This window comes from Stegodyphus dumicola, chromosome 3, assembly GCF_044657685.1.
Source record: "Stegodyphus dumicola isolate Sdum_Otavi_A_Nest chromosome 3, ASM4465768v1".
In the NCBI taxonomy this organism is placed as follows: Eukaryota; Metazoa; Arthropoda; class Arachnida; order Araneae; family Eresidae; genus Stegodyphus; species Stegodyphus dumicola.
This window is the reverse complement of record NC_140770.1, coordinates 53,865,093-53,878,309: the sequence shown is the minus strand read 5'-3', so window position 1 is coordinate 53,878,309 and position 13,217 is coordinate 53,865,093. Positions and strand designations below refer to the sequence as shown.

Sequence of the window (13,217 nt, the reverse complement as noted above, 5' to 3'; positions counted from 1 at the left end):
TTACCTCGTGTGTAACGTGTATAGAGCTAGTTTCCGTTAGAAAGTCCTCCACGAAGACGTCGCTCCCCTTAGGCAGATAGCCCTCGAAGCTTTGCCGTCATCACATAAACAAACGAATCCATCCGAATATGAGCACCTGGAAGCCCAAATTTTGAATTTCGAATTTGTTTAATTATCTTTTTCACGTTTTGCAAATATTTAACGAATTTTTGATTAATAAACTTAAAATTTGTAGTGGCGCAGGACTAATGGCTATTAACTAAAGCGCCCGGCCATTAAAAAACAAACGTAATTAAGGTAAAGTACAGTAGGGTATCTGCTTCTAAGAAGAAATGCTTGTACGAAAGGAGCCATAGGAAGCATTGACATTAAGTGTAACTTAAGTAAAAAACAAAAAATTCGAAAAAAAAAAAACTAATATATATTTGTGCGCGAGGTAAGCCATAAAAACTGCATTTAATCAGGCCGTTTAACCTCCGAGAAAAATTCATTAAAAAATACCACAGTTGGCAGATTTTTGTCAGTTAAGGCTGCGTTAATTGAAGCTCTGGAAGTTTATTATTCATCAATCGAATGTATAAATATACTCCAAACACTATTTCGAGAGTTACGTAGTTATTTACCTTAAAATGCTCATTGTAAAAGACTGATGCAGTCGAACCATTATCTATCATGTGTAAGAAAAGTTTAGAATGTTACTAATTTCAGAAATGCATTTCTACGTAACATCCACATGGAGTCTTTAAGGAATCGTTATGAATCAAATGCTTTTGTTGAATGTTTTCTTGTATGCGAACTGATATTCACAAAACACACAGATAAACATTTCCACTGAAAATATGCGATTTCAATTTTATATTAGTAATTCAAAGCTGTACTTGTAAGTTATAAAAGAAAATTAAAGAGAAAATTGTTAAACTCAAAATGAGAACGGGGAAAATCACCGTCAAGCAAAAAACGCACAAAAATAAAAATGTCATGGATTCAAATAAAATTCAGCATAACAACATAACTTTATAAATGAGTTATGAACACTTGATCAACGGCAGAGCAGTAAAGGTGGATTCGAACCGTGTTCAAATCTTGTGGCTGCATGGGAGTTTTCGTGGTTTTCCTATTCGAAAAGAAGTATTACCAAATTTAATCTTCTCCTTGTGTTTTCAGTAAATATTTATTAGTTAATACAAAAATATGAAATGTAGAGTTAAAATTATTGCGCACTTCTCCTTTTTCTCACAAATCATTACGCAAAACTTAAAATCACTTAAAATTTTTTCAGTCATAAAACACATATCTGCGATGTTATGTCATGCAATAATTCGTAGAGGCTTAATTTTTTACAATGATATTTTAGCTAAAGTGCACGTTGTTCATGAAAACGTTAATGATACTTTAAGAAGACGAATAAATTTAATGGGAAAAAAAGTAAAGCTTGGTGTTCACTAAAAGAATAGCAGGTTAACAAAAGGGAAAGAAAATAATTTTCCGGTTTGATAAATACTTAAACAATTTTAATAGAGGTAACCTCATGCAGTTACTTATCTTCTTTTTCTAATCTTTTTTAGGCTATAATTTTCATGAAAAATTAAAGTAAAACTTTATAAAAGACGTTAATTAATTAATAACTTTTATTAATTAACTGTGTAAGTTTAACGTTTTATTAACTGCTATAAGTAGCATTAATTTTCTAATCCTTTTTCGATTTTAAATGTTTAAATTTCCTTCTTATTTTTCATCAAAATTTTATTAGTTAATTCAAAATTATGAAATATAAAAGTAAAAATATTCCTCCTTCCTTCTTGCTTTCTTATATCATTGTACAAACATGCATTTACACTGCGGAAAAATAAAAATTGACTGATCTATATATCCCGATATACTGGGCCTTTTGACACAAAATCGGACTTTTTTGAAATGGCATGCCAATTTTTTTCCATATTTCCATTCTACGACACAAATTATGCATCCATATTAAATTTTGTAATTTTCAGTGAGAAAATTATGGAGAAATTTATAAATTTCTCTTGGCGCATTTTTTGCAGTTTGCGACAAGAATAATTCATTTGGCGAACTTCTTAATTTTTAGCAACGTATTTTCCTTTCCTTGTTTTCTATAAGAGCGAGTTTCCCTTAGAAAGTCCTCCCCGAAGGCATCCCTCTCCTTAGGGAGATAGCCCTAGTGTGCTTTGCCGTAATTAAATAAACCTAACCAAACCAAACCTTTCCTTGTTTTCATTGTACACGAGCGGAAAAAAGTCATCGTTCATACTTTCAAATAATTTATCAAAGGTCGTAAACCACATTTGGCGTTATTATCGCTTGTAACAAATATGCCAAATTTCAAAACGCTCCAATACGTAATTTTACGTATATCTTAGTAAATTTTGAATGAAAAAAATTTCACCTAAATTAAAAAAATTTTAACTAATTTTGTGCAGGTATGCCTTTAAGTCCATCTACTTCAGGGATGATGGTAAAAATTTTATAGCTTGTAATTCACTATTTTTTTTCGAAAAATGTATTAAAATTATTTAAAAATACAAATTTTAAAAATAAATCGTGAAAAATGGGGAAATTTTATTTGGAATGAAACTAAATTTGGAAATGTGAAAGGAAGAATCATATAAGTTTAATAACAAAAATAGATATAAATAAATATATACCAAATTCAGTTAACATTCAGCGGCTAAAATTTTGAGAGTTAATTTTTTAAAAACTACTCATGCGATTTTTACAAAACTTGGCACTTTGGCATAGTTTTAGAATAGAAATATAGAAAAACAAATAGGTATGTCATTCAGAAAAAGTTCGATGTTGTGTTAGAATGCCTACATTAGAACAATACTATATATAAATCTAATATATATCCTACGTCGCGCTCGAGATATGGAAAAAGGATGTTAAATTTCGACAATCAGCGCAGTAAAATCGGAGATATAGAACTGTCCCTCTTTTTTGTGTGCAAAGTGTACAACTTTTAAAACCTGAAAAACTCGCAACTGTAGAAGATAACCGTGGCGACCTATTAGCCGCTTCCACGATGAAATGGTCACCATTTCTGGCCCTTGTGGTGGCGCAAGGCTGATGCCCGGATATTAAAAAGAAGTATCTCTTGAAACTGTGTGAAACAGAATGTCTTTTTTTGCTTGTTAACTGAAAGCGGTTTTATTTTGAGAATTAACTATTTTTAGTTCTTTTCCTTATCAAAGCGTTTTTATTTTAAACAAATATTTTCAAGTTTAATTAAGACATTTCCAAGCGTTTAGAAGTTTTTTCCACGCTCTTTATTTGAATTTTATGTAAAACATGAGAGAATTGATTTAAAAATGTTTGTTTTATTACAAAGGTGAATTTTCTTCTTTAACTTTACCCTGAAATCATTTGATACGCACATTTTATGCCTATTTTGAAATAATTTCTTTCACTGAGCTCATTTTACTGAGTTCAAATTAATTCGCCCGAAATTAATTTTGTTCACATAGAGAGAATTTCATATTTAATCATAAAATACAAAGTTGTTTATATATTCTGATGCAGTAATAATAGCATTTGAGTTTTTACTGCAGCAAGTTAGATGCAGATTTCATTCAGAATATACTTTAAAATATTAGATACGTTAACTAAATGCTTAAATATATTTTGTGTTTCTTTATTTAAACTGTAATTTTAAGTTAATCATTTACACAGATATATTTATGAAAGTGAGATTTATTCTTTAAATGCTTTTATCCAGTAAATATTTATCATTTTCTAAATATTATTCCAGGAACATTTTATTTTTAATGCTTTTGTTCCAAAATATCTCAGATTATTTGCAGCTAAGTGTTTCATTATGAGCGACAAAACCAGGTTAATAATAGCATCCCAAGTTTAATGCTATTTGATTGATTCATTGCTGGCTTAATTTTTCAAGCTTTGTGATCTTTTGTGCAACCTGAACTGGTTTTACTATAAACTTAGGCTTTATTCTTGTTGTTGGTAAAGTTTCCTCAGACAATTTATGTTCCACTCTTGTTAGTGGTAAAGTTTCTTTAGGTAATTTAGGTCATACTATGTTTGTGGTAAAGTTGTCTTAGATGTCTCCTTCCTATTCACATTTTGTGATTCCCTTCGAGGAATAAATCCAGCAGCTCGATCTATTACTTGTCTTGCTATGTCAAATGCATCGTCTATTATTTTGCTAATCGATGGATCAATGCCTCTGCTATATGTTGAAAGTTTAGGTTTAAATTCTGGATGTGGCTGATAAATGCTCCAATGTTTTCTTTCACCGTGGCTTCCAATCGATGCCACCGCTTCCACTTTTGTTTCGTTCGACACTGGATATACTGAAACCTTTGTTTTTATGGGTAAAAGCTTCAAAATATGCGATAGATCTGACTCTGGTGGTGGATGTCTTGAAGAGTATCTTCGAAATTCGTCTTTAACGTGAGGAACATTAGGTCGTGGATCGTAGTATTTCACAGTACTCGTTGGAAGCATTTCTTCATTTTTACCAGAACTACTAATGGTTTTATCAGTCTCAAAATCTTTCACTGTACTATGCATCTCTTTACTTGCTGTTTGTGATCGAGCATTTAATTCGTACAAGTGGGGCGTCATGGAGCAATTGGTGCTGTACCAGTAGTCGCATGTCAGCACTGCCTGGTTAAATATTGTGCCAAGAGGGCATAAGAAACTCTCTTTCCTATTTCCAAAACACACGTGGAAAACCTGAAAGATAATTACCGATATTAAAATAACAATTACATTTTATTAAACGCGAGATAACACTAAAAAAAGATATAGTACAGTATAAATTTCTTCTTAATGAGCAGATAACAGTCTTAATTTGGAGCATTTATGTAAATAGCATTCAAACACCTGTAATTCCAATCGGCAGCTAAACTGGTAAAGTATCCAAATTTGAGCCAAGCTCCTATGGAAACCTTCATATTATTTATGAAAGCAAAATCTTCTCATATTTTCCTTAGGTGAAAAATCTAAAATCCGAACCCACTTTATAATAAAAAAATATAATATGTTAGATAAATTTTCCCATGCTACATTTCGATTGATTGACAAATGAAGCATGTTTCGATTATGGGAAATAATAAAAATAATATACTTGAGTAAATTATCCAAAATATATATCAGTAAAATATAATGCACTTTCTGATATTCTGCAGAAAATATATTTGATATCTCACATGTGAGCTAAGCACATTATTATAGCGACTGATTTTAATGCTGCAAGTAATCGTTGAGACCACCTTTCGGAGAATACGAAGTCCAACGGTACTTGAATATATTGTTTCAAATACTTTGGTAACAGTTAAAGATAAATATAGCCTATTACATTCAAAACTTCAAGAGCACAAAGATATTCAGATGACACTCTCACAGTGTCTTGCACATCTTCATTCATAAACGATAGACAAGATAGATAGACTAGATACAGACACATGAAGCGGCCATTGGGCCATGAAATAGCCTACGTTTCATTATCCATTATTACAAAATGTTGATACAGGTCAGCTTATGTAGTTACAGAATCAGTCATGAGGGCTCCACAAGACTGCACCGCTGAAGCCAATCCAGATTTAGTACAACAGCTAGTACGAGGGCTCACCCTGGCATGTAATGCTGTTTTCCGGTTCAAGATTTGTAAAGAAAGAATCCTGCAGACCATTTGTATAGACTAATTTGCTTACTGTCAGCTTTGAGATTCTAAAACGGGGTCTTTTACAAAGGCTGACTTTTCATCTTAAGGGTTTTCTGTCTTAAGAGTCTTAAGGGTTTTCTGAAGCAGGAAAAATGAAATGTGCAATGTCCTCGCCGGGACTGGAACCTGGACCTCTCGCATTCGCGCCAAGTGTGCTACCCTGAACTTCCTAAGACAGGCCAAATGCGAATACCTTTACCGAATTTAGCTTTTGCTTGTGCTAGATCGGGACTATCAGACAGTAAAGCTGCTGTCATAGCATTCTTATGTACTTCAGGAACTGAGCATTGTTCCTAATGATATTCCAGCTAAACTTATTGACAGGAGTAAGCTGCGGAAAGAACTCCCAGCTTCAGTCTACCGCTACACAAATAATACAGTCTTTGTATGGCATCTACTTTGATGGCAGGAAGGACGAAACTATAATGTATGAGAAGAAGAGAAATTCTTTTTTCATGACGTCAATTCAGGAAAAGCATATTGCTCTCTTATCGGAACCTGGTTTTGGTTTGTTGCAAATATAACACAAAGCAACGCCAACATTGTTACACAGAAAGAGATTGAACTTTCCAAACTGGTTGCTGTTGGGTGCGATGGAACGAAAGTCAACATTTGAGAAAAGCATTGAGTAATTAGACGCCTTAAGATCTTTTTCGATCAAAACTGCATTGGTTTGTTGCACATTAATAAACTTCCTCTTCGTCATCTTTCCCAGAAGACTCATGGAAACATATCTGAGCCCAACAGTGTTCTGGAACATGGAACAATAGGAAAATCCTTAAAATCACGTAAAACCCTTTCCCTGACGGATTGTGTCCCTATTCCAGTTGATCTACTCACAACTGATAAAAAAGACTTCAATACTGACCAAAAATACCTCCTTGATATTTTTAAGGCAGTATCCTCTGAAAGACCAAGCAAATAGGAGTCCTGGGAAGCTGGCTCACTCAGGATGGTTCACTACAGCTGTTGGCTGTAGTGAACTTTAGTTTCTTCGGTTTTATGTATCAATCGTCGAACCTATAGACGACTTAAAGTTACTAGCCGACTATGTTATAAAAGTTTATGTGTCATCCTGGTTTGAAATAAAGAAAATCCCAAGAGAAACACATAGAGCACATCATGTTCAAGGAATGATCAAGAAAAGTTCGTTGTTCTCAGAAAATTTTAAGGCAATCTTTCATGAAGTTATTCAAAGGAAATGCTATTTTGCTCATTCTTAAAACATCTTGTTAGCGATGCTGCAAGATGAAAGAGCACATATTCGTGTACTTGGCCTTGGAAGAATAACGAAAGCAAGAAAAACTGACTGGAAGGGGTAAAACAAGATAATTTGTGCTTCCCAGATCGAATTTTAAAGCAGAGGAGTATTTTGAGATAATACCTTGGAACCGGTTACCTTGAACCTCAGCGACGAAGGCGTAAGATTGATTGACGTAAGAGACGGTTCTCAGTTTGAAATAGGAAACTTCGCTTGCCATTCTAAAGCAGTAAAGAGTCATGTAAGACTGGTGACAGAAGCGACATTGGCAGCATGTGGTGCAAAAGCCAGCATGGATTCATACGCAGTCAAATCAAGTCGCGAAACGAAATTAAGTTCGACACCAAGATGAATTTCTTCGTTTCTGTTGTGGAATTCTGAAGATGACAAGTGATTTCGCTGAAACTTTTTACTGGCATTTTTTTACCAATTACAAACATACATGGGGTCAGGAAGTAAAAAGGTCATTAAAAATATTGCTAAAAATAGTTTGACGTTTTCATTAACATCAACATTGATTTTTTTTTTTTTTTTTACTTACCTCATGTGAAACCTGAAGACGACGAGCAGTTGAGCTGCAAATTTTTATTTTGTTCATCAAATGGAACCATTTGTTGGGTGAGAAAGTAATAAAATTTAAAAAAAATTTCCCTTCTTCACTCCTTAATGTTTTTGTTTCCAATAAAGTTTTTTCCTTACATCGGATATGATATCATCTTTTCCTTTCGCATTTTTCTCGAAACCTATGAGAAGTACCGGTACAGTTCTTTAGGCATTTTTATGTATCCCAAGCGAACAATCTGGGTGTGCAGAGTTTGACGTTTCTTGATTGGATACCCTGTACAGTTTACTTGTAATCTCTAGCAACTATGTTGTTGTTGCTGCCAACCAACAACGTTGGTTGCATATCCATGTCTATGAATATTTGCATTCGAGAAAATCTGCTCGTAGAGCTTCGAAAATGTGTTTTCCCGAATCTTCCAGAAAGTCACATTGCAGTGAAATCACCAAATGTTTCTAACTTAGTGACACAGTACTTTGTAAAGGCCCAGCAGCATAGTATTTGTCCATAGGTGAAGTTCTATTTAAGCTATTTTTACAATTTAAACGTTGTTGCACTTCGGGCTTGAAAGATTGTGTAGGAAAACACGTGGCTATAAATTACTCAAAAAATAACTTTAAAATTATCAAAAGCAACAAATAAATAAATAACCAAATAAAACAATCCACAATAATTCAACAATACAGAAAAATAGCAGTGCGATCAAGAATATTTAAATAATTACAGAAATTTACAAGAATAGTTACCTGGCATCCGGTCTCCAAATCGGCATAATATCCGGGAATATAAGGCTTGTCTGAGCAGCTAAAAGAAGTTAATGGGATGTCTTTGTAATTCGGAAAATGAAGTCCTGGAATTTCAAGAACAGAACCAACTTGTATTGGATCAAGATGTCTCTTATTGCAAAGATAATATGGTGGCCCAATTGGCGGGGGAAGATACACCTCTTGATGAACTACACTAGAGTTCCATAAGAATTTTTCTGGGTAATATACTGCGTTATCTTCAGGAGCGCCGGGCAGATTCTCATTCAAGTCCGTTTGATTCGTCTTATAGCAATCGTAAGCTAATTTACTTCTTTCAAACTGAGTTATATTGGGAACGTTTTCATCAAAATTTCCCGGACATGCCTTCCAAACGAAGTGTTCTGGGTAGCCAAATATGTGGTCTGGGTCAGGTGTTATTACATGAATCTCGCGCGGATTTTCTGTCGTTTCCACGCTATTTTCATTCTTATCGACAGTGTACGGAGGCCGATATTGGGAACTTGAAACCTCAGCGTACGAAGGCCAATATTGGGAACTTGAATCCTCAGCGTACGGAGGCCGATATTGGAAACTTGAATCCTCAGCGTACGGAAGCCGATATTGGGAACTTGAAACCTCAGCGTACGGAAGCCGGTATTGGGAACTTGAAACCTCAGCGTACGGAGGCCGATATTGGGAACTTGAAACCTCAGCGTACGGAGGCCGATATTGGGAACTTGAATCCTCAACTGACTTGAGAAAATCTTCACCGAACGTTTCTTTTAACACCTTGTCTGTATCAACTCGTACTGGAAAATATTCTTCAGGATCATCAGGATCGTGTAAGATCCGTAAATTAGCAATCATACTGATGATGTCCCGTTTCTTTTCCTTTTCTGGAGTGGCTCCTAAATCAACAGATTAAATTTTAATATATTGATATTTGTTTATCACTAGATTTTTAATATAATACTATATATTTTTAATACATTGACCCAGCTTTAATACACTGCTGGGCATAAAAATTGCAACACCAGGAAGGAATGATCTGACGACCGTGAAAATTACACGAAAGGAAGAAGAGGTTGGGATATGCAAAGGAGGGAGTAATGACATCTGAAGATCTGCATAAAAGAAAAGTTGTGTAGTGGATTTATTATTCAGAAAGAGCTTTGTAAAGTCGGATTTTGCTCATATCGTTTTATGTCTAGAAGACTAAGCAGAAATGCTTACCAGCAAATGTCGGAATGCGATAGAGGCAGGATCGTTACTTATCGAGAGTGCGGATTATCTTTCCGTGTTAACGCCAGTCGCACTGGTCAACATCCAACCACTGTCATGCATATATTTAATCAATGGGTTGCTGAGGGTCATATGGAACGGCATGTCTGTCATAGGAGGGATCTCAACGCTCTCCTATGACTAGCGCCCGAGAGCACAGACACATTGTGAGGTCAGACGTGTAAAACCGAACAAACACATCACGGGCCATTAGTCAAGAAATAGGCATAGTATTCGTTAGCCTAGTAGCACGCTTAGTATCCTTTCTTAGCGCGCCTAGTCCTTTCTTACGGTGCGTCGACGTTCGCAGCCTGTCAACCCGACGATCATTACTTTGGCTTCCCTTCATAACGCAGCATAGAGAGAGACGTCGTCTCTGGTGCTCTGAACGACAAAGCTGGATACAGGAGCAGCACAACGTCGTCTTTTCAGAATAGTCTCGGTTTTTCGTACAGTATTTTGATGGCCGTATACGTGTCTGGAGGAGACCGAACATCGCCTGCTTTCCTTCATTATCGGCGTAGGGGCTCTGCACCACCTGATGTAATGGTTTGCGCAGCCATTGGGTGCACGACACGCACATTTCCAGTTCGGATCGACGGTAATTTGAACGCAGATCGATACATTTCTGACATCTTACTTCTAGTGGTTGTGCCACAACACTCGAGGCTTGCGAAACGCCATCTTCCAATAAGATAATGCAAGACAACATGTTGCACGTCGTGTTCTGACCTTCCTCAATACGCATGGTATTCGATTGCTGTCCTCGCCTACACGGTCCCCAGATCTCTCATACACTGAAAACATCTGATCGTGGGTTGCTGAAACACTGGCTCGCTACCCTTCTCCAGCTAATACGGTTGATGAAATGTAGCATAGACTTAAAGCAGCATGGAATGAGTTGACCGTTTCTGGCATTCAAGCCCAATTCGACTCCATTCCTAACTGGGAAAGGGCCGTTTTAGACGCCAAAGGTGGCAGCTTACTAATTTCATACTCCTGTAAAGTCCCAAACTGCTTACAAATTTAATCTTTGTATCTTCATGCCATACTGTTTACGTACAATCAATATCTTCTTTGTATTTGCTTTCCTTCATGGTGTTGCAATTTTAATGACCAGCAATGTACATTAACATGAGTAATGCATACATGTTATTGCTTGCAAATTTACCATGTATATTTTTTTAAATGAACCACACGTGTGATGAGCTTATTCTGGGAAATTCGTAATTAATAAAATGCAGAAATTTTAAAGTAAAAATAGAACTTGTTTGCTGAAAAATGTTCAAGTAAAAAATGTTCAGTTTCTGTGTATATTTCAAATGAATGATTTGAAATGAATCATATTATTCTTTTCTAAAACATATTTTTTACTTACCAGTTGTAACTGCTAGTGCAAGAAAACATAGCTGAAGATACATCTGGAAAAATAATTTGATACCAGTATAGCAATATAATTTTTCCTTCTTGCAATAATAATAATAATAATAATAATAATAATAATAATAATAATAATAATAATAATAATAATAATAATAATAATAATAATAATAATAATAATAATAATAATAATAATAATAATAATATAAGAGTACTAATAATAATAATTATGGTTTTAATAACCATAGTAACAAATAAGTGGAAGAAAAAATGAAAAAGGCACGAAAAGCGCCATTTTGGTTAATTATAAGTGCCTCAGCACATTATTCTTAATTTGAAAATTTGAAAAACATGTTTCCAAATTTAATATACCATTAACTATTTTTCTGTGAAGTACACAAAAATACAGCATATTAATGAGTAGTTAAATTTAAAACTCAATTTGTAAATTAAATTAAGCCACAAAATATCGAGTTTTTGCCACAAATTAGGCGTACAGAATGTGCTTTTTGTGGTTCTAATTGTGAATTCGGACTATAATGATAAGTAACATCGTATTTCCTTGCATATCTCCCTTTTTACTTCCTTGTACAAAGTAAAAAGGAAGTATTGTAATAGCGAAAATTTTCAGGGAGCATATTTCAACGAAAATATCCATTTTTACCGCTATCGAATGCAATTTAACGATGGTTTTTGGGACATCTCTACGTAAGAACAGAATTAAAGATTCTTTTCCTCCAAAAAAATTATAAAACTGCTTTAAAATGAATTCTGAAGAGAACGTTTCGTGGTGTCTGTACGTACATATGTATATATGTATGTATCTTGCATAACTCAAAAACGAGTAGCCTCAGAACGTTGACATTTTGCATATAGGACTGCTATAACATGTAAATGTGCACCTCTTATTTTGGTTGCAATCGGCCAAACCAAACGTATATAAATATATTTATATATATATCCAATCTGTTACCTGGCTCAGTGATCTCGGTTTCTTTACTCTAGTATGTTTGTAAATTGTGCATTTTTTTGCTTTAAAAATAATTGAATTATGTTGTTTTTTATGTCTTTAAGAAAAATGCAAGAAATATTTGTAGAATTATCAACAATTTAAAAGCTGTTTAAGTGCGGTTAAGGCTAATTTTTAAATAACATGGCGGACATGTGTGTTTATATTTGAAACAGCAGAATAGTAGATTTGTTGCCAATTTAGAGAGAATAAGCTTCGCAACAACAAAGATAACGCCGCCATTTATTATTACGAATTAAATCATGCTTTATCCTTTCTGGAATTTTTTCGAGGAAATAAGTGTTTAGGATTTACTTTGTAATTTTTAATATAGATATTTTGAATTTTTATGTATTTTTGCCTTGCCGAGAAGTGAGAACTGAATTAATTGAATGGAAAATACTGAATCGTCTGTGAAAAACTGTTTCTTTTTTGTTTTGTTTGCTTAATTTCTTTTATACATCTTTCTAGATTTATTATAGTACTTGAATAGAACATGTGGCAACGATTAGATAATTCTTCAAATGATATAAATTTTGTGCAGTATGAGTTATAATATGAATGAAATATAGCTCTGTTAAGTGAAGGTAGCGGCAGTGTCGTTATGGTAAACAAATATAATGAATTTTAAAGAGTGCATTTATTCTATTGGGGTTTATGCGCTATCGACGAAGTAGATTTAATTCAATTCAATAAGTTTAAATGAAATGCAAAAAAATGCGTATAATTTAATATTCCGTACAAGGAAGTCATGTGGTGTACACATCAGATTTTTTATTTTATTGTCCAAAATCGAGAAATCTAAAAATCTAAAGTTAATGTCTGAAGGAAGCGGTCACACTAAAAAAGTAACAAATAAAATATATTCATTGCTCAACTACAGGTAAATAGCTCAATAATATTTATCTGAAATAAACCTATGTTCTAATAAGAATACATAGTAGTATTAACATTACAGTATCTAATAAGATATCTTCATTTCTATTTCCATGAAAATTTGTGTCTTGTCTGTTCTTAATGTTGTCTCTGCTACTCTTTGGTCTTCTAATCATCCATAAATAATTAGAGAAGGTGAATGCGGAGCAGACGCAGTGAAATTCGTGGCCTGAATGTCAGTTCGTGTTTACTTCTTTGTGAGTCACTAGTTCTTATATTAAGTAGGCAGGAATTTCAACAGTTAAAAGGGAAAGGCTCGTGTAACTTTCTCAGGTAGTTTGCGAAAGTTTGTCTTTTTAGTAAGACGAAAATAAACAGTAAGTGGACGAATCCATTTT

At 34.1% G+C, this 13,217-nt stretch overlaps 1 protein-coding gene across 1 annotated transcript; it reads right to left on the bottom strand.

The window, feature by feature from the left end:
* Window positions 1-3,670: 3,670 nt before the first annotated feature.
* Window positions 3,671-10,974, bottom strand: LOC118181264 (uncharacterized). The gene is made up of 3 exons (XM_035350351.2): window positions 10,933-10,974; window positions 8,274-9,181; window positions 3,671-4,713 (listed from the first exon to the last, which is right to left on the bottom strand). The coding sequence occupies exons 2-3, from the start codon at window positions 9,138-9,140 to the stop codon at window positions 4,051-4,053; spliced, it is 1,530 nt and encodes a 509-aa protein (XP_035206242.2). The 5' UTR covers window positions 9,141-9,181; window positions 10,933-10,974; the 3' UTR covers window positions 3,671-4,050.
* Between the last annotated feature and the right edge of the window lie 2,243 nt (window positions 10,975-13,217).